The sequence below is a fragment of the Python bivittatus genome, unplaced genomic scaffold (genome assembly GCF_059951505.1).
Source record: "Python bivittatus isolate LINGU-HERP-01145 unplaced genomic scaffold, Pbiv_v1 ctg000040_np1212, whole genome shotgun sequence".
In the NCBI taxonomy this organism is placed as follows: Eukaryota; Metazoa; Chordata; class Lepidosauria; order Squamata; family Pythonidae; genus Python; species Python bivittatus.
This window is the reverse complement of record NW_028277032.1, coordinates 1,534,029-1,560,149: the sequence shown is the minus strand read 5'-3', so window position 1 is coordinate 1,560,149 and position 26,121 is coordinate 1,534,029. Positions and strand designations below refer to the sequence as shown.

General features: G+C 45.5%; 1 protein-coding gene across 6 annotated transcripts in view; it reads left to right on the top strand.

The window, feature by feature from the left end:
* The window catches only part of COL16A1 (collagen type XVI alpha 1 chain), a 168,723-nt gene that overhangs the window by 6,382 nt on the left and 136,220 nt on the right, over positions 1-26,121 (top strand). For all 6 annotated transcript variants that reach the window (XM_088153479.1, XM_088153471.1, XM_088153467.1 and 3 more), the window contains exons 2-4: positions 4,337-4,451; positions 19,157-19,231; positions 21,315-21,432. In XM_088153479.1, the coding sequence (XP_088009605.1) occupies positions 4,364-4,451; positions 19,157-19,231; positions 21,315-21,432 (281 nt within the window). In that variant the 5' untranslated portion in view covers positions 4,337-4,363. The remainder of the gene's footprint in view (positions 1-4,336; positions 4,452-19,156; positions 19,232-21,314; positions 21,433-26,121) is intronic.

The window sequence follows — 26,121 nt, the reverse complement described above, 5'->3', positions numbered from 1 at the left end:
GTATTCCCCATTAAACTGAGCAAATCTATTTTGGAATAAGCATCTGCAGGATGATGTCATAAAAATGATGCTTGTGTCTCTCAGCAGTCCAGGGTGGGGGCAAAAAAGATACCAGTACATAAACTAGCCAACCGGTATCCCATAGATCCTAACCCCATCTCCACATCTCACTTCTTATATGTTTCTATTGCATTTCCTAGTCACTGACACATACACTCTTTCTTGGAACACCCAAACCTACACATCAATTCTTTATCGATTGTGTTCATGCAACCTGGTTAAGTCGGTTGTGGATTTCCCCTGTTTTCTACGTGTCCATGATCCATTGAACCATAGCCTAGCCAAAATAAGCAAGGTTAAAATTAGCCAAGTATAGCATGCTTAGCAAGGTTTTAAGTCACCTGGTTAAGTACATTGGGTGCATCTGTCCTTGTGAGGTATGGGCTGGTAGTGCAACTGAGTGGGAATGGGAGAAAACCAGCGAGGGATAGGAGTACTTAGGGTTTCTACTGGAGGAGTGGGACTCAAATGGGGATCTCCCCATTGTTTCTGAGCTGGGGGGTCCATACAGGGATGGTAAAAGAAAGTTCAAGGAGGTTGCTGCAATCAAAAAGGCCCACGAAGCGTGTCATACATATAAAAATGAAAAGGGACTTCAATCATGCAGATGCAGAGGTCATCTTGACCTTTTTGACCTCCACCCCCTGTTTCTGAGGCTAGAATTCTAGGTACAAGTATTTACACAAGGAGTCTTGTTAGTGCTAACCTTCAAAAGCAGTGCCTATAATAGCTTGACTCTGTGACAGGGGTTCTTAACCTGGGGTCCATGAACTTGGGTGGGAAAAATAAACAACTTTATTTTCAATAACGTCTACCTGAAACTTAGCTTTTCGTTCAACAATGAATGTAGGCAATAAAGTGATGTATGGCCTCTAGACTCTAGATCAGTGTTTCTCAACTGAGTTCCCCTTGCGGGCTGAGGAATTCTGGGAATTGAAGTCCACACATCTTAAAGTGGCCAAAGTTGAGAAACATTGATCTGGATGTATGTTTGTTAACGTCAGCAAATCTCACTATCTAAAATTATTTGAATTGGGTTTTTTAAAAATATTTTGAAAACTGTTATTTGAGTATTTTATTTATTTAATGCATTTCAGTACACTGTTTTCTGAGAAGGGTCTATAGGTTTCACCAGACTCTCGAAGGGGTACTTAGCCCAAAATGGTTAAGAAGGCCTGCTTTAAAAGGCCCTTGGTTTTCTGCCACAAAACCATTACAACTGCCAACATTTTTTTTTTCAACTAAAAGAGGTTCTTGGCTCGGTCAGACAAAGCATCAACACACATTATGCATCAACATAGCATGGAAGATGTGCCTGTTACCTAGATATGTGCGCACATGGAAGCGTTGAAGTGAAGAGGTGGCCAGGCAGAACCATTTTGTGATGGGCTAAGTAGTAGCGTGGGCTGGGACCTGCTGCTTTTGTGAAATAGGAAAGCAACATTGAATTATTGCACCGTAACCCCTACTCCTTTGGGGTGTGCAGGTGGGGTTGCCACATGGGGAGAAGAGGGGTGGGGCTTGTACCACAAGGACACAACACTGCTTTCATCAGTCTGACACCCTCCTGCCCGTCGCCCCAGCAAAAGTGTTAACACTTAAATTCTGGGGCTGGCAAAGTGTATATAATATACTGTGCATACATACACAGATATTTTATCTGCCTGTCTGTCTGTCTGTCTCCTTGTCTCCTTGTCTCTTTGTCTGTCTATCTCTCTGTCTGTCTCTCTGTCTCTGTCTCTGTCTCTGTCTCTGTCTCTCTCTCTCTCTCTCTATCTATCTATCTCACGCACACACACACACACACACACACACACGCAGGGTTTGATTTCTGTGTTCCGCAGTAGACAAATTCTCTGCATAAATGTGACTTCTTCCTTGCCAGTAAGGAAGCAGCATATCTGGTTGTATCACGTTTGTCAAACGTCTGCTGATATTGAATGCGGGGCTGAGTTCCTCTTGCAAGAGGGATTTATTGCCCAGCCAGTATGGTCTGAAAGTGTGATAAAAGTGTTCCAGGAAAGAGATGGCATTTTAGACTGCCTGATTCTTTGCTTTACTGTAATGAACTTTATTTTAATTTGTGGCATCCATGCACTTAAGCATCGTTGGTTTTATTGTGGCTTTATCTTAGATGGAATGTAGAATAATAATGATAATAATTAATAATAATAACCATCGAACAACAACATCTGCCTATCCCAGGTCCTTGGGAAGGACTCAATAGGTGGATAAAAATGCCAAATCCTTCTAAACATCTGGCTGACTGTGCGACCAACCATAATAATGATAATAGTAACAGTAATAGTAATAATAATACTTTTTTTAGAAGGTACGAAATGTTAAACCCATCCCCAATGTTATGTCTTTAAGAAAAAGCTGAACCCAAATGAGCACGGATCACACTAGAAAACGTGTTATGTGCCAAATGTTTGCCAAAGGAAGTGGTTCTTTATATAACTCAGAATAATATTCCGGCAATGTGCTAAATTCATCATGTGAAAAATCTCTAAGTGTTGAGAATTCCAAAGTGCTTCTGATGCAGCCAAAGAAAGTTAGAGCGGGTCAGACTTCAGCTTACTTTGGAGAGGTCCCTGATTCCAAACAAATTTGAATCAAGCGTGCTTCAGAACGATTGGAAGCCCACCGGAGCTCACTGTCAAATCTCTCCCGACCAATATCTCCTGCGGCTGCTAGCTTGACACTTGATACTCCGTACCCTGATAAAAGTGCAACCAAGCCTCCAGGTTTCACCCAATTTCAAAAAGAAGAAAGTTGTCATTTTCTTTCCGTAAGCATAAAATCGACCGCTATGCCTGCGTGTGCAAACCCCTAGCTCCCTTTCGCCCCAAAGCTGGCAGTTCACTCTGAAACACTTAGCAGATTTTACTTAACTCCATTAAAAAAGAAAAAAATCAAACCAAATCCTGAATGCAGGTGATGTCAGGTTCAGCCCAAAGAACTCCACGAGACAGTGCAGATACAGTTCTGTTGCATTTATTGGCTTCCACCTCCAAGACAGAATCTCTCCAGACTGAATCTAAACTTCCCAAGCCAGCAAGCCAAAACACCGTGAATTCCTTAGGGTGGTGCCAGTCTCATCTTCTTAACCTTCCCACACTAAGGGAAGGGGGAAATGCTGGGGGCTAAGGAAATGCTTATCTCCCTGAGCGTGGCCTTCATAACACCATTCCATCACAGGTGAGTTGCTCTCCCTTGCATAGTTAATGGGAAAACCAAGGAAGAGCAGGGTTTTCCAAAGTGAGGTTTCATCGAAGTAGGTGGCCCCTGAAGAGGGCTGAGCTGAACTGTGGGTTTTGCAAAAGGAGGTCCAAACCAAATCAGCACATTTCCTATCACAGCATGAGGAGCGTTTTAAGATTCCGAGAAGATGTTGCCAGATTGTTTCTTTAAGCAACCCTACATGTATACACATATATATAAACATTTCCATCTCATTATATCCTAGGCCAATGTAAGCCTCTCTTTCTATTGTTTTTTCTGTGCATTAAAATCAATTGTCCAATAAACAACTTTACCACACATGGGGCCTCAGGACAATTACTCCCAGGTGGGTCTGTGGGGGGGGGAGGTGTAAAAAAGATCAAAATGGCCACCATGACCATGTGACCAAAGCCCCACCCCTTTTTCACATGTGTGGCATGTAGAAAAAGGGCAGAACTTGATGTGCTTGGCTATCATGACATTTTTATTCCTCAAGGGAATGGCCTTGAGGGACAGGAGAAAGAACCACGACCAGGACAATGGTCAGATAAAAGGGAATTGTGTCTGGGGCAGGAATGTAACCTGAGTAAACATCTCAGACAAGACCCTCCCCAGGTCTCATAAAGATAAAGGGAGGGAAGAGGGAAGCACATTCAGACTTGCAAGATCCTGTTACTATAACCTGATAGTAAAAGATACATGACATTGGATTCCTACATGACATTGGATTCCTAGTCTGATCTACCTTGATGGTCCTTGTCTTCAGTTATTGTTTAGTTGCGTGGTTTTTAGATTTGGTTAGCCATATAAATTGATAAGACAATTATCTCTACTGCTCTACCCTAAGAAAATTCCCTGGATGGATGTCTTGGTCATCTGCTGAAGGCAGCTAATCCTCATCTGGGTGAGGAAGGACCTGGGATATGACCTGGCATGGCAAAAAAGGGATTGTTGTCCTATTTGTGACTTATCCTGGTCCAGCTGTTCTGCCCCGTCGGCCCCACTTTTTCTCAGTGGATCTGGACAACAGAATCTCTCTCTGCTTCCTCAGGTGCAAGAGCACAGACCTTGACGCACCATGTGGAGGGCCCTGTTTTCCGCTGTGTACCTGCTTGGCATCTTCTCTGAGAGCTGCAGAGGAGGGAAGCTGCCGGTGTTTCAAGAAGGTAAGGGAGCCGCAGGGGCCGGGGGGGATACCACCGATCTAGAGAGCCAATGTCTTAACAGGCCCAAGATGAATTGCTCTGATGATGAGGTCTATAACAATCAATGCAACTATTAATGAGTGGAAGAAAGGTTGGTGCAGGCTTGTGTCCCTGACAAAGGCTGCTTTCTTGGCACTTGGTGGGTATTTGCCTTTGCACGGCTTAAATTCGGATGGGCGTCTTGCTTCGACAGCTGAAGGCCATCATACTGGTTTATACATGAAGCCAGGAGCCTCCTTGGATTAATGTTTGGCTTTAAATGAATTAAAGCAGAGTGCTGCTATTTATTAAGATCCCAGCTACCCAAATGGAATGGCGGTTGAAAAATTCATCGAAGTTCTCCGTATTCGTGAATTCCAAGATTGACGGGATGCGAATTCAGGAGGGAGAGAGCTATGGGCCAGATTTCCTCTTGGCATCTCCGGGGCCAGATTCTGGGCCTTCTGCCCTCCCATATTAGCACTGGCTCTCTTCCTTTCTCCTCTCCCTTTATGACAGCAGCAGCAATGTCTTTGCTAATTCTGTTTTTAGGACTCGTGGCCCTGGGCCCCAGTCTTTCCAGAGCTTCTGGCATTAAAGGGAGGGACCTGTCAAGGAACTTAGAACTGACCTTGGGAAAGGGTGAGAGAGGCAGGCTTTCAAGATCTTGTTTATATACCCTACAATGATCAAGTAGCATTCCTGGAATCTGTGTCTATTTCTTGACCTCGCCTACCTTGAAAGGCTGACACATTGCCTGTTGGCACAATCAAGAATTATTGTGATGATGTGGTTTTAACTAGGACCAGCAATAGGCTCATTTAGGCAAGTACTATAAAGTAGAGAGGTCACTTAGCAGTGACTTAACTGTCCTGATATTTAATGGCCTTGGGAAAGCAAATCACACAAGAAGGGAGGATCCACAAGTTACCATACCACAAACCTTGCTAAAGAAAAGGACAATTTGGGATTGTGTACATCAAAGACAGCAGAATTGGCCAACTTTGTGAGCTCCAAAGCTGGATGGGAGACCACCAGGAATCCAGAGCTGTAGAGTAGACTGAAAGTAGAAAAATATCCTGGATGATGGCAGTGACAAACACTTCCAATGTTGCCCAAACTCCCTGATGTAATTGCTAGCAATCAAGCTCACCTTGATGGAGGCTACCATTTACTTAAAATCAAGGATTAAAAAAGGCTTTCTTTCTTGCTACCTCTAAAGAAAGAGAACTGAGTTCCAGCAGCTTCCGAACCTGCTTTGATTTTTTTCAAAGCATGTAGAATTGATGGACTAGGCCTAATTTAGGATAGAGCTCATCATGGTTTAATGACTGGATGCAATTATTTAGAGCTCTTAGTGCTCATGGTATTTTATAGAGTGCAAGCTGGTCATTGGCCATAAAATAAAAATGCTGTGAAAAACGACAAATGAGAACAAGAAGTTCTTGCCCCAAGGAAGCATGCAATTTAAACTTGGACCCAACTGAAATAAGAAGGGAAGGGAAAGGTGCTGGGGGTCATCAAAGAAATACTCCAACCATGGAACTCAATCTTTGAATGTACAAAGAACGAGGAAAGAGAGCGTGCTGCTGAGCCTCTGAAAAGTGCCTTTTCTTTACCACTGATAGTCCATCTTCTCGTATGGACCTCAGAGCCTGTATCTCACTCTGGCTGCTGATGTGCTCAGCTGACCAAGATGGAAAACCTGGAGCAGATCATTTTCAGCAAAACAGAAATCCCCAGTTCCCACGAAGTTTGGCAGCCAAACTCTTGAATTCTGGCTTGTGTGCCGTAAACCTTCGGAAGAGGGTCATTCCCCAGGAGCATTAAGACAACTTTCAGATGGAGCCCAAGCTCAACAGGTGGCAAAGTCTGGGTTTTCTCCATTGTCTCTAGCTCCAGAAGAGCAGCTCCCAGTTGTAAAATATAAACCAGATGCGGGTCACATGCATTCTGCCGAGCACTCCAGATTGTGCTATGGAGGGGCCATGGCACAACATGGATTTTTCAGGGGTGTGATTTTTTCCCCTGTTAAAATACCCCCAGTTAGAACCCATTTAAAACCCATCCAGACCCAGATCCTGCCCTGCCAATGAGTTGAACATTCCTTCCAGTCGGGTGACATCAGGGCTGCAACCCTCAGAAGGAAAAAAAATTAAAAACAAAGCCCTCCGAGCCACAAAAAAATGGCCTGCCTTTGATGTAGACCTTGGCCAGTTGCTGAACGGATCCGCGGCCAGTTCTGACTGACAGGCAGAAGGCTCCGTGGAGCTGCTAGATCAGCAGTGTTCCTCACTGACAGAGCGCGGTCTGAACCGCTCCTGGCAGTTTGCTGCAGGCCACCACAAGAGACCCTGGCAAGCTGGCGAGGGGCTGCCGGCCCCCCACCCGGGCTCAAAAGAGAGGTGACCTCAGCTGTCAATTCCATCCGATCCCCAACTCCATTTCCATTTTTTAGGGATTGTCCTATCAAGTCCAGAAGGGACCCATTTGGGTTGGGAAGCCTCTGAGGGCAATTCTGCTCCTTCCAAATGGTACGGGGTCACACGGGAGGCGTTTGGCACAGAAGCAGTGAATTTGTGCTTGGGGCAATGTGAAAAATCCAAAGGCTGCCGCAGCTCTAAGGAAGGATGATGTAACTTAATGGGGAAGGCCCCCTGCCTCCTTTTGCAAGGAGAAAGGCTGAATTGGAGTCCCAGACCTGCTATGAACAGTAAATGTGCTGTATAATGTATATACTGACACATTCGTGTAGTTTTCTTGTGAACGATGCCAAACTGGCTGGCAGTGGTTATTTTCCAGGATGTTTTTTTGCTGTCTCAGTCAAGCCTACAGCCTTGCAATTCACTGGAAGCCACCCATCCAAGTGTTAACCTGGCCTGACCCTGCTTAGCTTCCAAGCCCAAACTAGGTCAGGCAGATGCCTCCACCTGCTGATATCAAAAAAATAAACTAAGCGTATGAGTTCATGTACTGTGATGTTTCTCAACCTTGGCAACTTTAAGATGTGTGGATTTCAACTCCCAGAATTCCCCAGCCAGCCTTGCTTGAAGGTTACACATCTTAAAGTTGCCAAGGTTGAGAAACACTGTACTATGCTAATCTTCAGGAAGACTAACCAACATTAACACAAGCCAAGTTTAGCATGTTAAGCAAAAGTACCTGTCATGTTTTTACCTGACCTAATTGAACATGTTGTATAAACACAGCTAGAGACGGACATGCCGTTTCCCTGTGTCTTCTGTTCACATATATGTTGCTTCCCTCCATCTCTCCTTTCTCCTTCCTTCTCCTTCTTCCTACATTTGAAATATTGAGCAAACTTTCATCATAACTTGAAGCTCCTCCAGAGTCACATGAAGTCATTTCAGGGGACGTGCTGATCTCCCACTTGAGAAACTCATGCAGTGTGCTGAGAGTTCTAGCAATACTCTTAATGCGTGTAATGACCTTTGAAAACACTTTGCTCAGAGGCTTAGTGAGGGTGGCTAGCCAGTCTCTCTTCTGCCATTGCGGCTTCTTTTTGGTCTTCTGCCTACTATCCAACACAAGGCCGAACAATGCCTTTGTTTGGAAATGCCTTCGTGAAAGGCATATAGTCCACCTTCCTCTTCTTAAGCGCTCAGACCAGAGAGATACGGATGTTACCTATGTCATGCCCACATTTTCGAGGTATGACATGCCTCCTGGTGGTCAAAAGAAGTAACAATGCCTTTCTAAGTGCAGCTTCTCTTTGGCAAGTGACATGCTCCTACTTTGTGGGGACGCCTCTCATCCCAGCTGTGGTCCGATGTGCTGCCTTTTCTCTCTTTTGGTCTACGTATTGCCAAGTAGTATCATGAGGAGGACATCACAGTTATGTGTTAAATTAAGCAAACATGAGGTCTGAGAGCCAGTTTGGTGAGGTGATTGAAGAATTGGAGTAGAAACTGCAAGACTGTGAGTTCTGGTCCTGCCTTGGCTCAAAAGCCAGTTGGGGGGGCTTTGGACCAGTCGCTCTCAGCCCTAGGAAGAAGGCAAGGGCAAACCATTTTTAAAAAGGTTGAAGAGAAAACTGCAGGGACTTGTCTAGGCAGTCACCAGAAGTCAAGACTGAGGGGAAGGGAAGGGAAGGGAAGGGAAGGGAAGGGAAGGGAAGGGAAGGGAAGGGAAGGGAAGGGAAGGGAAGGGAAGGGAAGGGAAGGTCAACTCAAGGAACCCTTTCCAGGTCTAGCAGGTCTTAGCCATCCTTAGCTGATCTCAAAGTTGGATTGAGTCCGGAAGATCACCAGGAAATCCCAGGGTTGAGAAGTTTAAAAAATCCTTGAAGAAGAGAGTAGCAAACCATTTCTATATTATTGACATGCCCATGAAGTACCAGGAGCTGGGGCTAACTCAAGGAAGTCTTTATTTTAGGCCAATGTGGTGGCAGGACCTTGCTGTCCCTGGCTGATCTGATGAAGTCATGAGATTCCATGAAGCCACCAGGAGTCCAGCTCAACTCAAAAAAGGTTTTACCACTTAGATTCTTTTAGTGGCAACAGTTCAAACAACGGCCACCTGAATCCTTAAACAAGTCTAATTGTTGGAGGTCCTCAAACACTCCTCTTCTCTCCTGGTTTGGTGGCTTGGTTTTTAGGGACATTGAGGCACAAAATATTCAAATGTGTCAGCCCACAGTTCCATCCTTCTCAGCTTGCATATGCTTCAGTGTATCATAAAGCTTTATGTGCATTGCAGTTCCAACACATTTGGAAGGCATCCATCTTTCCAAAGTGTCTGGGCAAATTTTCCATTGGGAGGGCATCTTGTGGGGTTAGCAGAATCCTAAACTGAAGAGGAAGTATTCTCCTGTGGTTGTTCTCCATTCCACCCTCCCAAAACTAAACGCCCGCTTCGGATCACCTGCAGTTTTGCTGCTTGCCCTGAGTCAGACAAGGCAAGCAGAGCTGAGCTAGGATTAACAGGCCAGGCCCTTCGAAGGGGAGAGCAGGCGGTTTGATGAACTTGGAGGCAATTCTGTTCTGCTTCCTTGCACGCAGAGTTGCTCATTTGTGCATCTGTCTTTGCTCAGCAGCAGATGTCCTTATTCCAAGCACATCCGTGGTTCCTGCTAGCTTTGTTTCAAGTCTTGAAATATTCTCAATTGCTTCCCTGAGCTGGGGAGAGTGAAAGGGGACCTAATAGCTTCCCTTATAGCTTCAGATACTGACTTTTTGTTTTCTTTTCTTTTGCCAGACTCTTTTAATTGGGTTGGCAAATTGCCACCCGGCCTTCCTCCCTCCTCGCCAAATGCCGCGTGTTCCTCCCATTCTTTCTTCTGTCAGATCTGCAATACGGTATCTGTACACTTCATGGCAGGTCCACCGTTTGCAGCTGAAAATCCAGCTGTGCTTTCATCCAGATCTCAAATGATAGTGGGATCCTTGATCTTCCTAATATTAATCCTGCCCTCCTCCATCTTGCCTTGTTTCCCATTCTCTCCCCTCCAAATGGGAGGAGTTATGAGCTAGGGTGCATATGTGCACCAGCACACAAGCAAATGTGACAGTAGCTGTGGGAGGGAGCAATGTCCAAGATGAAGCAGCAACGAAAAAGGACAGTCACAGTTGACAAAGATTCCCCTCTCCCCCTTCTCCATATACCATAACATTTCTTTTTATCTAGACCAGAGTTTCTCAACCTTGGCAACTTTAAGATGTGTGGACTTCATGCTGGCTGGGGAATTCTGGGAGTTGAAGTCCACATATCTTAAAGCTGCCAAGTGTGAAAAATGCTGATCTATACTCTTTTCTTTCTGTCTAGACTTTGTAGCCAGACTTTATTTCACTCTGATGCAAGAAAATCTGCTTTGGACATTTGATTTTGAGAAGGGGATTCTAGATATATTCTCATGGATCAAAACCACAGATTCTAGATACATTCTCATGGATCAAATATAGTCTTCTTGAACTACTTTAGCATCAAGGTGTCCAAGCAATGTGTGTGAATGGCCTGTCTTTCCCTACACAATTGTCTCTTAGTTGGTCAGTGTCTTCCATTCATCCCCAAAATAGGACATCAGGAGGGAAGTTCCTCTAAGATTCCCCCATCCACCACCCACCCCCAGTTGCATTGCAACTACAACTGCTAAGCAGGAATCCTGAGTTGGGGAAATCATTGGAGAATTCTCCATCCTCTGGAAAAATGTGGGAAAATCAACCACCCATTTTCTCTGTCCACAAAATTTGACAGGCCATTTGTGATCTGCTTCAACCTCAATGAATTAGCCCCATTTAGATAATAGGCAGAAGGAGGGAAGCTAAAGCAGGGGCTGTGGGGTATAGAAAACAGGTGTTATCTGGAGAGTTTGTAAAATTGCTGCAATGGACCATCTGCCATCACATATTAAAGATTCCATCTGGACCCTCAGCTGCAGGCAGAGATTCTTTTGAAGTTCTCCACCAAAATTGTGGGCAGAGTAACGCAGTAGACAGTTGCTCTGAATTTCTCCAGGGGAAGGAGATGTTCTTCACCTCTTTCTCAAGGACACAACTCCCCGTTAGCATGGCACAAATGCCACCCTAGGGATTTCCTCACAGTATTGACCCCTGGGATTTAACGGAAGGATGGGGGGCCAAGGCAGCTGTGGAACACTTGAAGATTGCATAGTGACAAAGAGAACATTCAGATCTTCCCTTGAACGGTTTAAATTAAATAGCTAGGTTTCAACAATGTACTTAACTTGGTCCTTGAATTAGCTCATTTCCTGTGCTCATACAGCACACTGAACCGTAGATTAGATTAAATGGGCTTTGGTTCAAGCAGCGTGCTTGAAACTAACCAAAGTTTAAACTAAGATTAAAGTTACTATTTCCGCTAGATGATTGAAAGAATAATGCAGAATTTAAAAAGAGGTTTGTGCAGCTTCTCAGCTTTTAGTGCAAGAGAGAGACAGGTCAAAGGCACCCCTGGCTGTTTGTCCTGCAGAGGATAGCCGGCCCTTTGGAGTAGACCAGATCAGGAAACAGACCCCACTGGAAGACTAGAACTACTATTACTGAGATTGGCTATAATAAGAGAATCTTCCAACCCTGATCGTGTTTGACCTCCCTTCCTTATGTGCCAGTGAATCAGGGAGGAGGCTCCCTGAGTCAGTTCCAAATACTACATTGCTTCTTAGGACTTAAAGAACGTTTCAGCCCTCTTTGCTTATGTGACAGTTCTTGCCTGTTTCCTTCAAGGTCATTTCCCTGATTCTCTACAGCAGTGTTTCTTAAACTTTTCGCTCTCAAGACCCCTTCAACTTTTAAAAATTATAGAGGACCCCCAAAGAGCTTTTGTTTGTATGGGTTATATTTATTGGTTTTGGGGGGGAGAGGGTGCCTTCGAGTCAGTGTTTTGACTCCTGGGGACTGCCTGGACTAGTCCCTGCAGTTTTCTTGGCAAGGTCTTGCCATTGCCTTCTTCCTAGGGCTGACAGAGAAGGACTGGCCCAAGGTCACCCGGCTGGTTTCATGCCTAAGGCAGGACTAGAACTCATAGTCTCCTGTTTTCTAGCCTGATATTTTAACCCCTACACCAAACTGGCTCTCATACTGACATTTACCACATTAAAAATTAAAATGGATGTACAGTAGAGTCTCGTTTAACCGACCTTCGCTTATCCGACATTCTGTCTTATCCGATGCCCCTAAAAAAAACACAACACGCATAAATCGGTGACGAGAAAAGTGTGCCGCTTGTTTGCGAGTGTGAGTGTACTCTTTCTTGTTGCTCCTGACGGTGCGGCGCCGCAATGCAAAAATCGATTGCAACAGGCGCAGCGGATTGTTTTTTTTTTTTTACCACACTCAGTCGTTACTGTGTGTTATCCGACATTTTCGCTTATCTGACGTTCTGCTGGCCCGTTTATGTCGGATAAGCGAGACTCTACTGTATTTGTAGAGTATTTATTTATTGAATCATGTAAAAATAAACAATATTAAACCCATTAGATATTAACATAAACTAAATATTTTTCATGAAAAATACTATTATTTTTTAAGAAATAATAAAATAAAATTTCTTAAAATTTATTTTAAGAAATAAAAAAGAAGAAGAGTGACATTGTTTCACATTTTTGCAAATATCTTCAATGTCTGGCAAATAATTGTGATTTTGTGGACTCCTGAGAGGGTCTTGGGGGATCCCCAGGGGTCCTTGGACCACGCTTTAAGAAATGCTGCTCTACAGGATGCGGTTCCAGGTTTCGTTAGTAGCATCGGTCAGGCATCAGCTGCAGTCTCAGTCCGTAAGCATGAGAGCTATCTTGCTACCTTCGGAACTGGGAGGAAAACAAAAACAGAGGATTTCTTTGCCTGGCACTCATCTCAATCCCCCAAGTCTGGCCATTGCTCCATCTTTCTCCCCGCTACCTTCTCCCTCCCATCCAGCTTTCCCAGTCTGGACTTGAATTCCTTTTGCCTCCATTTGTTGCCTGAGTCCTTTTTTCAGTCAGAAACAGGTCCTAAATGGATGGTCACTGGTTAGCGGTCTTTCTGGGCTGCCCGCCACCTCCAGAATCACAGGGGCAGACCTTAAATGCCAGCTGTGGTGGAGCAACTGTAGCAGAAGGCAACCACTTCCCTGTCCATATTTGTGGGCTTTCCAGTTGGACTTCGTTGGCCTCTGTGTGACACGGAATCCTGAACTCCGTGGTCCTTGGTCTGATCCAGCCTGAAGATTCTTCTTATGTTCTTAGGAACTGAGGTCCAATGCTGTGCCACATATGGGGTGGACTTTGAGCTCCGAGACCTCTTAAACCCTAGTGGTGGCCTGGTGTGCAAAAGTGAGCTAGCTCAGTTCCCAGGGGACAGAATGGACTATACCTTCCATCAGTGCCCACTCCCTTGCCATAATGGGCTATGAGAACAACCTTGAGGAACAGGAAGAAGAGCTTTCAGATTTCTCTTATCTGACCATGGTCTTGGTTGTGGCTCTTCTTGTTATTCCTCGAGGTTATTCTCACAGACCATTATACTTACCTTCTAAACTTGTCTGATCACCCCAACATATGCTGGCCAGAAATTCCACCCGTTAATTAGGCAGGATTTTCTATGTCTCTGAAACCTGGTCCCGATTGCTGACTCTGGCCCTGAACATGGTTACAAGACGGTGAAGTAGCCCCCCATTCTACCTGTTACTATGACTCACATCCAAGGAGTCTGGTTGCACCTTTTCTGACTAATGAATGTTATTGAACGGCATGAGGCTTGGTGGCCCCTGCTCACAGACGCATCTGACGAAGCACAGCTCACAAAAGTGGATGCCTTTCACTAGTATCGGTTAGTTGGGAAAGACGCAGCCGGACTCCTCCTGATTTTTGGCTGTCGTAGACTAACACGTCTCTCCTACAATGACGTCCAAGGCTAAATCTCTTGTACTCCATTCAGCCCTTTGATACTCTTCGTTCTTTGCTGGACAGTGTATAAAAAAAGACATTCCATCTTCCTGACTTAGGGGTTGGGTTGTTTTTTTTTTCCCAGAAACTGGCTAAGGATTGCTGTAAACAGCAGACGCCTCTCGCTTGCTGCCCTGTTTTCTTTTTCTCCTCCCTTACTGCTTGGTGTTGCATCAGCTACTATTTTTAGAAGAAGAAGAATACAAACATCTTCCACAACAACAGCGAGAGCCCAGGTGTTGCAATGCCCATGCTTGCTATAGGGAGAAAGTTCTTCTGGAGCGGGATCAAAAATGCAAAGCAAAAACTGCCCCCAATTTAATCAAGTCTGAAAGGGGTCACTTTCCAAGATCAGCGTCTAAGAGTTGGCTTGGCTTGGCTTTGTTTCTCTTTCTGTTACATCTTTATGGATTTTTACAAGGAAGGTTTATTGTAGCTTCAGTTGTAGATTTTTTTAAAAAAAGAAAAGAGGTACCTTGAATCCAGCAGGTGAAAAAGGGAGCTATTCCTCGCTTGCTTAAAATGAATGAATGAAAATAACTTAACAGGGTGGAACAGTGGTGTTGGTTATCTGTTCAGATGTTTGTAAAGGAAGCCTAGTGCAGGAATTTTAGCAAGGAAGATACAATCGCTAGGAATAAGCGAACAAGGCAATCAGGAGAATCAATGGCAATTTGAAAGCTGTGCTACAAATTTCCTGTTGTGGGGTGGGCATGTTTCTTAGGACACTAAAGAATGTGCATTATATTCCTTGCTCAGAGTGTTCCGTGCTCCTTTTCTGTGGTTGGAAGACGCATCGGAGCTCTTTTGTAAAATGGTCCTTCTTCTATTCTGCTCAGGGAAGATCTCCTTCATGGGTCTGCCTCTTCTTCCCCTCTGTTTCTAGGTTTGTTCTCCTCTGTGTCACAACCAGAGAGGGAGGGCAAGGGGAGCGAACCAACTTTTTTCTTTTACTGCTCTCATACCTTGGGGAGTTCCTTTTTGGGGCTGGCCCAGGGACACTATTGATCAGTGGTACCCACTGAAAAGCATGGGCCTCCAACATTACCCATTTCTGGTGCCAGCCCTGCACAAAAGCTTCCGATCTAGGGTTACTGTATATCTAACAATGTGTTTGCTTAATCATGAGTTGCTGAAAAATCCAAGGTAGCTTTCATAAAGATAGGCTTCTTTCCAAAGCAAAAGAAAGTGATTGCAATGGAGGAGATGCCCGCAACCCCAAATGTTGCCCATTGTTGTTTCAAATCGGTCTCTGAATTTCAGACATTGCATTTGTTGGACTTCAGTTGTATGTAAGCCAGCAGTTGCTAGGGAGCAAGAAAGATCTGAAGAGAGTTGTATTCCTCCTGTCTGGTATGCAAGCCTCCCAGATACATCTGGTAGGCCAGAATGCAGGAAGCATTTTGTTTGTTGCAAAATTATGCTTCTTTCCCATTCATCCTTGTTTTGAGAACTACAGTCCAGGGTTCTTACATTTCAATGCTGCTTTGCTTTTTATAATGGAAAAAGCAGCTAGCTCTTTTCTAATGGGATATTCGATCACCCTGTTCTTTTCTTTTCTTTTTTTCTTCTTCTGCCCACTTTCATCTCCATCCCCTCCCTTGTTCACTCCCCCAAACTGATGGCATTTTGAACAAGCATATAGTAGGTTAGTCAACACACACACACAAGGTTTGTTGTTGTTGTTGTCACTGCAATTTCCACGAGGTTCTGGAAGACCATGGTTTTGCAGGCCTTGGAAAGAGTTTCCAAAGCAGCGCATGGGCTCCGTTTGGGAGGAGGCAAGAAAGAAGAAGGAGAGGGGAGGTGGGATGGCAGCAGTCACCGCTGACATAAAAGCTACTCCATTAAAATCAACTGCCATAAAGTCATTCGACTCTGGTGAATACGTCTTCCATTTTGGTCTTTTTTAGTACAGCATATGATCCCTGTTTTGATATGATAAGGAGGCAAAATAAGGCTGTTGCTATAGAAAAGCATTTTCAGGAGGTATCATAAAATGGCCAGAATTATGTGCCAGGACACAGTGCCACAAAACACTGGCCTAGACTATCATTCCCTACCCCAACACGCTGCTTCTGTTCTCACCTTCCTACAGGGGGGCCTGCAGGGAGGTGGCCACAACCTAGCAAAGGGTACGGCTTTGATTGCCCACCAACTTGACTTTCTGGACCCCTCCTGCAGACAGCCATGACTTCCAATTCTCCTCTATGCACTTCTCTTCCAAGCTCTTCCTCTCTTCCTGCTCTGAAATATTTTAAGGTTTTCTGGGAGTCCTCGGACACCTTATCTTAACACGACCCAGGACCTTTCTGTCTGTCTCGCTTTAGGCACTACAGTATCTGGAGATGCTCCCCGGCTAATGTTTTTCTGCCTTGTTTCTTATTAACTTATTGAAAACATGGCTATTTCCATGGAAACATTGGTGATCCCTAACAGCTCCTCGCATATATTTTCTCAAACATTTTGCCTAATGAGGAACCTTAAAATCCATAGATGTTTGCTTTAGGCCAGTTTTTGATGGCAACTGAACAGTCTTATCTAAAATGTTCTGTCAGCTTCTCCTGCTGTGTAGAAAACAGCCCGCTGATCTGCCCAAGAGCATCTTGTGGCCTAGACTAACCCATCAACGTCTCCACCATGCTCCTCCTCAGCCTCGTAACTGAAGTCTATTTGCTTTTTTAATGGACTTGGCAGGAAGAGAAAGAGCTGAAGCTGCAGCCTTGGATGCCTCTAAAAGGCCCCCCAGGGACCATTTTTCAGAAGCTGCAATGTCCTTTGCAAAAATGTTCTGTGGTTGAACCATGACAGCAACTGGTCATAACTGGTAATTAGGAGACACACTCTAGGGATCTTGAGTTCACACATTCTTCCTTGGGGAAAAGATCTAATTTTTGTTTCAGAGCTTACAGTGACACACAGGAACATGAGGAAAGGCCTACTGCTTCGAGCTATGTGTCATTTCTCCTCCCTCCCTCCCATTGAAATATCTTATTTGAGAGAGATTTAGAGTTAAAGCTGGAAATTATTGTGTTCTGGGTCCTGAAGCATCAACTGAGCTACTGAGTCATCATTGAGAAGGTAAGCAATAGACCCCAGGAACTCCATCAATAGCAGGGCTACCAGATCTGGTCTACAGCCAATGCTCCTTTTGCAGTCATCTATTTTTGTAGCCCCTATACAGCAGCCCTAATCATTAGCCAAGCAAAAGAGAGTCCACCTAAGAAGCAGAACTGTTTGTGGGTAAAAATATACTCAGGCTAAGGGCCTTTTGCTAAGTAGCAACTATGGAAGACCTCCTGTGACCTTCGGCACCTAAGCCTTGGGTGGCATGCTAAGAACTGGGGCTGAAAAACATTTAGTTCAGGATTCTGAGTGCTGAACGAAGAAGCAGGTCTAGGTTTGTTGGTTCTGACAATCAGATGCCTCTTTGCTTTTGAGCTGGGAATAAGGAACATCAGCATTGCCCTTGTGAACACTGCTTGCTTCTTAGCAACAGGGCAGAACTGTCTTGCCTCTCAGAATGATTGCGAAGGTTTGGGGGAAAAGTTGTTCTTCCTTTATTATCCTCATAAGCGTATCCACAAGGGAGATAGATGATCCTGGTTGTCATCTCATGTGGAAGCTGGAGGGAGACCAACCCACGTTTCGCCCAAAATGCGCCTCTAAGGAACCACGCCATAGCTCTATTTCCACCGAATGAAATATCCTCCATTCTGTTTTGTTTGTTCTTTGCCACTTTGGACCTGGGCAGCATTTCAACCCTTTGATAAAATCTGAGTTTGGAATAGCTTGCTGTAAAATGCAGAGACAAATAACCGGAGAGTCAGAACTTTGAAAGGGTAGCAGAAATTACCAGAAGAAAAAATGGGCTGATGTACCACTGCATCCATCTTATGTCCATTACAGTAGTTCTTATATTTATTCCTCCAGAGACGGGTGAAAAATAGGGATTTTAACCCAGGGTAATGATGATGATCTGGTTGTTAATTATATGTGTTTTAGTTGATCAGCTGAAAGCACATAGGCTCTCCCCACTGCCCAAGTTACACACTCAAACACATTTGTGCCTACTCAGCAGAGTGAACGAGGGTTGATCTGAGCAGGTTAATTGATTCGAGCTGCCTTTGAAAGTAAACTTTCCTGCTGAAATGCTATTTCCCATTCCACATGCTCAGCTATCGTAATCCTTGCATGCAAAGGCACCATTGAGTTGGGTCATGGTGCATTTTTAGTCAAGCGCCGCCCAGTGCACACCTTGTTCTCACAGTGCTGTTTCACCCAAGATGCTCAACTTAATTATTGAATTCAAACATTTTCTGGGTTCATCTAAAACATTGTAACAATACTGCACAACTGTGGTCTAACTAAATAGGCTAGGTTCGTACAATATGGTAAGCCACAAAATAACTAACCAAGGTTAATGCTAACCACACTGAGCATGTTGTACAAATGCAGCCACTAATTCTTTCCTGACCGGGTGACAAGAACATATTGCATGAAGACGTAGCTAAGGTGATGGCCTAGGAGCAGGAAGACCAAGGTTCAAATCCACCCACAGCCATGCAAGTTCACTGGGTATCTTTGAGCCGGTCACCCTCTCACAGCCCAGCCCACCTCAGAGGGTTGTTGTGGAGAAAAATAGAACGAGGGAGCACTATGTGGACTGCCCTGGGAACATGAATGAAAAGTTGGGTGAAAATTAAATAAATCAACAGAAGTGAGCAAATAAAAACCGAACAGGCTTAGTGCAGCCCAGTGCGTGAATCCTGGCTGAGGATTTCTGGGGACTACAAGCCAACATAGTTGAGAGTAATCCTCTTTTGCAGATTTATTTATTTATTTATTAAATTTGTCTTTGTGTAATGTTGTATCTCTTGTGGCTCAATAAATTCCATTCATGCTAGCTCTTAGCCACAGGCTGGCTGGGGATGAGCGGGCTGGGGGAGTGGGGGGAAGAAAGAGAGTCCAACAGCAAACAAATGCAGGGCCTGGTGAATGTGTGTCCAGAGATGAGTCATTTTTCTTTTTTAAAACAGCTACCTTATTATTCATTTCTGTCATTTCCAAAACAGAATCTAATATGCATGAAAGGTCCTGACAACGGGGTCTTGGCGAGGCAGGCCTGGCCTCGGAGTCAGTGTCAACCTCTCTGCCAGGGAAAAATCCAAACGTTGCTTGAGCAACATCCCCCCAGTTCTGTCCTTAATAAGTCCTGTTGGAAATAGCGCCCTGGTTCCTTACGAATTCCAAGGCTCCATAGTGACTGCTGGGATATGTCTTACAGGGGAGAAGTGTCCACTTATGCAGAAAGAAGGTCTCCGGCTGGACCAGAGCAGTGATGAATTCGTAAATATAACTGGTGAGTAAGCAGCCCTTTCCCGGCAGGTTCTCCTCCTTCCCTTCCCTCCAGATTGGCGGGGTCTGAGATAGCCCTCCTGGTTTGGCCAGTCCCACCCATTGAATCTGGGCTCCAGAGCCCGGTGAATGCGCAGCCCTCTTGAGCTGAAGGCCACCCCCACCTCACCAAGTGTCCAAACGGTGTCTTCTGAGCATTGTCCTCCCCAGGGGCAGGTGGGGTGGGGCGGGTGGTGGCAGGGGCGAGGCAGCTGTGGGGCCATTGCCCAGACATCACTGAAGCCTTCTTCTACCTTGCAGCCAGATCAGCAAGCGGGAAACACATCCTTGGTCTGTCGTTTTACGACAGCAGCCTAGATGGTCATTTTCACACTTTTCCCAGGGTCGGGCTGAGACAAGGGACCCAAGAAGTGGGGGTAGGGGTGGCAGGTAGGTCCTCTGGTTTAAAAACCAGTGCCTACAACCTGGCCTGAAGCACAGAGAGCAGGAGAAACCTGCTTTGCCTGCAATCAGAGTTCCCTGTAACGTCCGTGGCACCACCTTTGCCTTGCTAACGTGCTCCTGCGTCTGGCAGGGATGTCTTCTGCAGCAACGTCTCCATAAGATGTGTTATGTTAAGGCAGGGTTTCTCAACCGTGGCCACTTGAAGATGTGTGGACTTCAACTCCCAGAATTCCCCAGTGAGCATGCTGAGTTGAGATTCACACATCTTAAAATTGGCTGGGGAATTCTGGGAGTTGAAGTCCACACGTCTTCAAGTGGCCAAGGTTGAGAAACACTGTGTTAAGAGATGCTCGTGATATGGCCCAAGAGATTCTCCCAGCATCCTTTGCAGGGCCACAGATAAAAGGGCCAAGAGATGATGTATTGAAATGGGGACAATGATTGGGCATTTAGGGCTTATCCCCAAATGTTTTTTTTTTTTTATGTGGGACCTGGAATGAGGTCAGGCAGAGAATTTTGGACCTTAATGCACAAAAGGTTAGATCAAAACACCTCCCATCCCTGCTGTAATGAGATTATGTACCTGTGTTTTTACCATACCCAATTCCTTTTACCCTGTCCTTGTGCCCTTGCCTAGCAGGGCACTTAGCCTGGCACGTCTTAGGCCTCCTATCCTGCGTGCCATCGATGGGGAGATTTAATAATATCCCCTATCAAGAGCATTCATCCATACGTTCAGGCACGGAAACAGAGAGAGCTGATTATGCACTCCTGACGTGCTCCGTCAATCATTCCTGGAGGCTGGAGCTAATCTCACCACAAATTATGTGGACAGCTTCCAGCAGGCAAGCGTGTACTTCCTGTTAGACGATCAGTGCTGTGACATCTCCCAGAAAGTCACCGAATGTTGTGCAATAACAGTAGTTGCTAGGAAGAGATGGATCGACACGTAATTTAGGTTTTGGTTATGAATGGGGATGTGTTTGTGATGCTTTGTATTTTAAATGGGGCTTTTGGCCTGTGACCATAAACCAGTGTTTCTCCACCTTAGCAGTTTTAAGATGTGTGGACTTCAACTCCCAGAATTCCCCAGCCAGCCATGCTGGCTGGGGAATTCTGGGAGTTGAAGTCCACACATCTTAAAACTGCCAAGGTGGAGAAACACAGCCATAAACCAACACGCAAATAAATGGCGTGGACAAATAGACTCTGAAGCCACAACATTTTGAAACCTTTATTTGCTGAAGGAAAAAAGCCGATGTCTTTTTTTCGTTTATACAAATTAAATGGGCAGCCTGCCTCGATGAGGACTAGAGAGGCGCCGCGCTAAAAACCATTTTAAAAGTCAGACTTCCGGCCGTTCTGACTCAACATATTTTTACACATCGAAGAGCCACCTCTGTCCTTTCTCATGCCCCACAGCTTTTCACTCCCCCGTATCTTACACTTTCAGGGGTTCGTCTGCACCAGCAACGTCAGGCAGGTCCAACAGGGAAGACCTCATGAATCGAAGGAGAAAGCAAAAAGATAGATGGTAGAAATTAGCCTTCCCCAACCTGGCGCCCTCCCCTCCCCAGTGCACTGCATTACAGCACCCCAAATTCCCAATGGACTCTCAGCTTACCTTCTTCTCTCTTTTGCAGGATTTAATCTGATCAAAAGGTTTGCTCTTCTGAAGACCTCATCCGTTAAGAAAATCCGCAATCCCAAAGGCCCGATGATCCTCCGATTAGGCAACGCCTCCGTGGTCCGTCCGACGGAGTGAGTGCTTCTGCTCTCGACTCTGAAAGTTGCTATCTGGCCGTTGCTTGTGGTTCACCTGTTTTCTGTGCAAATTAATGCCATGCGTCAATTTCAGTTCCAATTCTTTATTCCAAGTGTGTGCTGGAGGAATTTGTTTTGGGGCCATACATAATATAACAGTAAAAGCTGTCTGCGGGAGCAGCTGTTGAGACACCAACCAGATCTTTGCTAGTTTAGAAGCCTTCCTTCTCCCCAGTTATCAGCGGGAGGTGAAGGTCTACAAGGAAGGTGGGCAAAGGGAATCCTTGGCAGCCTTAACAAACTACCATGCCCAGGTTCTTCAGACATGAGAGTTAAGCCTGATAATCAGGAAACAGTGGTGTGAAGAAGGATTGGGCAATCCTGCTTCTGAAACACTGTCCTCAACTCAAGAACTAGGTTACTGGATCCTCAGAGCTGCTGGATATGGCTACTGGCCAGTTGGCTTCCAGGTGCAGTTCAGGGTGCTGGTTGTCACGCTTGAGGGCTCTGGACCTGGATATCTGCAGGACCATCTACCTTCAATAGACCTTATTGGAGGAGAGCCATAGCCATCAAGCAGGAGTCCGGTAGCAGCTTTCAAACTAACACATTTTACTGAAGTTTTGCTAACTGAAGGCTTCTGCCTTTTAGTAAAACTTGCTGGTCTGAAAAGTTCTACCAGATTCCTATTTTTACTGGTATCTGTTCATCTGTAAGATCTGATGGCGTGTGCTCCGTTGGTCAGGGAATGCCATCTTCAGGGATGATGGACATGAGTGTTCATAACTGAGGCTCCCCTTCTGCAGAACAGCATCCCCTGGAGATGTAATGGCCCTTCCCTGTTGCTTTCCCAGAGGGCCTTTGAAACATGGTTATTCTAGAAGGCTGTGTTGTGATCTTATTCCCTCCCACAGTAAAATGTCGCTTTGTGGGGTTGGGTTCATGGATTAACTGATTAACGTTCTGTTGATCATCATTATTGATTGATAAGTTTGTTCTTATTCTGTTGAGTATTTTTTAACTTGACTTTCATGTGTTTGGGATATAGGCCACTTGGAGTGGTTCACAACTGGATGATAACTATTGGGCCTATAAGCTCAGTAAAAAATATATATATATATTTTTTAACCAGACACTGATTTGTTGCTCACGTAGGAGACTTGGGCCTATAAGCTCAGTAAATATATATATATTTTTTTTTTTACTGAGCTTATAGGCCCAAGTCTCCTACGTGAGCAACAAATCAGTGTCTGGTTAAGTGGACTTTCCTGCAAACCATGTTGAACTTGGGGAAGCAATGGTTGACAGCCAGAATGCACCATTCTCATCAGCTTGAGGACTGTAGCAGGCTTTCTGTGCCATGTTGAGGGCCAAAGGGTGCATTGTGTGTTGTGTGAATCTAGCAGTTGTGGTTGGCTTAAAATGGTAGACTTGGGTAGATGTTGTTAGTTCTCAGGTAGAAGACTAACAGAAATCCCAGGGAAGTTGAAAAAGGTTCTTGAAAAATGTTCATAGGAGCTACTTCTGAATGGTTGCCTGGAAAACAGTATGGACATGTCCATCTTGTCACTGATAGGTATTGACCTAAACTAGAAGGAGTCCTGACCTTCCTTTATCTTCATCACCCACACCAAGCCCTGACCCCTTTTCTTCCCCAAGCATTTATATCCTGAACCAGCCATCGCCAACCCAAGGTCTTCCAGCTGAGTTGGGTCTCAAATCCATGCACGAGGAATTTGGCTGAGAATTATGGGAGCTGGAGCTTGCCAAGGAAGACTTTGTAGACCTATCCAAGTCATCAGGAGTCAAACTCGACTCACAGGAGACTTTACTTTTATCTTTTAATCCATGGTTTCTGGCTTAGAGTATTCAGTCTATTCAGCCAATTGTGGTTTATTCAATAAGCCATTGTTAAAGAAAGACTGGCTTAGTACATTATATGAAATTATGCCAGTCACTGAGTCCAAAGAGAGTTTGGGGAGCAATATTTCCAATGAGGTCTCACTGCCATCCCTGGATTTTATAGCTGTGTTGGTTTCACACAACATTTTAACTTTAAACCCAGTTTTACATAACTTGATATACCCAAATCAATCGTGCTAAGGCTCCATGTGGTGGCCAAGTTCACACAACATGGTGGACCACAAACTACCCAACCCCATTTTAACCTTGATTGGCATATTGTGGGAACCCAAGCGGATAACCTGGGAGGAGGGCAAGATCTCGGTGTGAGCCTCTGGGAATCCTTTGAATGCTGGGAAGAGACGCTTGTCCTAAATCAATGAATCCTTTGAGCCCTGATGACCCAATGGGGACCTGTCTCTACTGGGAGTGCCCAATATTATGAGGCCCATAACTGAGCAACATCAGCCAGGAAACTCCTTTGGAACTGCATTCACCTAATACAACTATTTAGTAGTCTATTTTCTGAGCTCGCATAATCCACCGTAGCCTAAAGTAATCGAATAGTTTGAATTCACACAACCTGCGAAGCCAGGAAAAAAAAAACGAACGAAGTTAAAACAAATCAACTTTAACACGCGTGAAATGCAACAGCTCGGCTTGCATTTGGCCTGGTTTGTTTTGCCGCGTGACCCCAATCCAAGAGAGCTTGAGCTCCCCAGACGAGGGGCTTCGTGGGGGATGTAGCTCCAGCTCAAAGACTGGAAGGATCTCTCAATCCTGGAAAGTAGATCCCTGCCCAAAAGCAACAGAGGTCTTGAGCCTGGTCCAGGCCCTTCTGCAATTTCTCCTGCTTGGCGTGTGTTTTTCTTGCTCCAGCAAAACTTGGCGTCCCGTCAGACAGGACTAGACGGATGGGCGAAAAACGCCGAAGCTGTTTACTAGCTGGGCTGGGCTGCCTGTCCTGGGGCCGTGGATGAAGGCAGGAAGCCAGACTCGGGGGGGGGGGGGTGTCACTCAGATGTCCCCTCTTCTCCTCCTCATGCACAGAAGGCCACATGGTTTCAGGCACCGGGTGTATCACCAGCAGCAGCACCGGCAGGACCCAGCCGTGTGAGTCTTCGGCAACTCTTTCCAAGCCTCTTATGAGCTTAAGCGAGAACCGTGCAAACTCCTGGGGCTTCCACAGGTTTCCCATGCTTACGTTTTCTTTCCTTTCTGTCAAGTGATTGAAATCGGGGCGTCTGTGGATGCCGGGGGTGACGTTGTGGGGGCTGTTTGGCAGGTCCTTGGACTACAAGGAAAGACGCTAAGGCACGCAGATGCCAGGAGGGCATTTCGCAGGCTGGCTCGCTTGGCGTGGAGCACGTCTCTGATCTTGGGGCTCTGGTGGGGTGGCTCGCTAAACAGGGCTCCCCGGTTCCCAGATCATGGATTGGTTGGCCATTTTTCACTTAACGTGAGTGCAGCTTTGAGCTACCAGGCCTGGGGGGGGATTTCCAGCACCCCACTCCCAAACACAAGTGGGGCCAAGACAGAGAAGCAATCGGAGGCTGATAAAATTGAAATCCAATTTATCTTAATTTGCATTTCATGAATTAATTGAGAACTGATAAGAACACACCAACTGAACATAAAACTATAATGCAGTGTTTCTCAACCTTGGCAACTTTAAGATGGGTGGACTTCAACTCCCAGAATTCCCCAGCCAGCTGTGCTGGCTGGGGAATTCTGGGAGTTGAAGTCCACCCATCTTAAAGTTGCCAAGGTTGAGAAACATTGCTATAATGACTTCCCTGCTCACCATGACTCTAACAATCACAATGTCATGGTAAGTTTTATATTGCCTCTGCCTCAACAAATGGGAGCTCTTGGGAGAATATCAGGCCTGGAAGCTAAGCAAGTTCAGGCCTGGTTAGTATTGGGATGGGAGACCACCAGGAAATTTTAGGGGCAGTAGGCCCTACAGGGAGGTAAAAACAAATCCTGAAAGAAGGGAAGGACCCAGTGATTCTGTATTGTTGCCAAGAAGAGCTCGGCTTAATGTGGATCAGTTAGGGGGCAGCACCTAGTTAATCTTAGCTGATCTCAGAAAGATCAGGTTTAGTTAGTGCTTGGATGGGGGGCCACAAGGAAACCCCAGTGTTGTAGGCTAGACTTGGAAGCTGGGGAAAAAAAACTCTTTACAGAAGGCAGGGGCAACCGGCTTGTATTTTTGCCAAGAAAATTGCATGGATGTGTTCATTGTCGCTAGGAATGAAGTTTGACTTGAAGGAGACTTGACTTTCTTGTTTGCGCTGGCTCTGGGCCTCACCCTGAAGCCTTTAGAGTCTTCCACGTGCTACCCGGAGCCTCTGGGGCTGAAAAGGAGGCCAAGCGGAGCCACTAAAGACAGTTTAAAATGTTTAACCACAGCCCATATAATAAACAGATAACCTTTGTCTGGTTGCTGGTCGGGAAAAGTACCGCTTGTATTCCCACCAATGGAATCACTGGGGACGATGGGGAAGACAGTAGGGCCATTAAGGGAAATCCTGATTAAAGAACACGTCCCCCTTTCTCAACTCCCCGCCATATAATAAGGTTGGGAGAATCGATGTCTGCAGATGGTTGCTTGGAGAAAAGGAGGCCAGACGAAGCAGAGAGGTCATCATCTCACCCAGTAAGAATTTTTAAAAGGTCCACGCCCAGCGCAGGGCCTTGCCGAATGCTCTCCCTGTCCGAGGCACAGGCCGTCAACACAAATCTTCTTGCTCTCCCCAAGAAAACAAAGATAATGGTTTC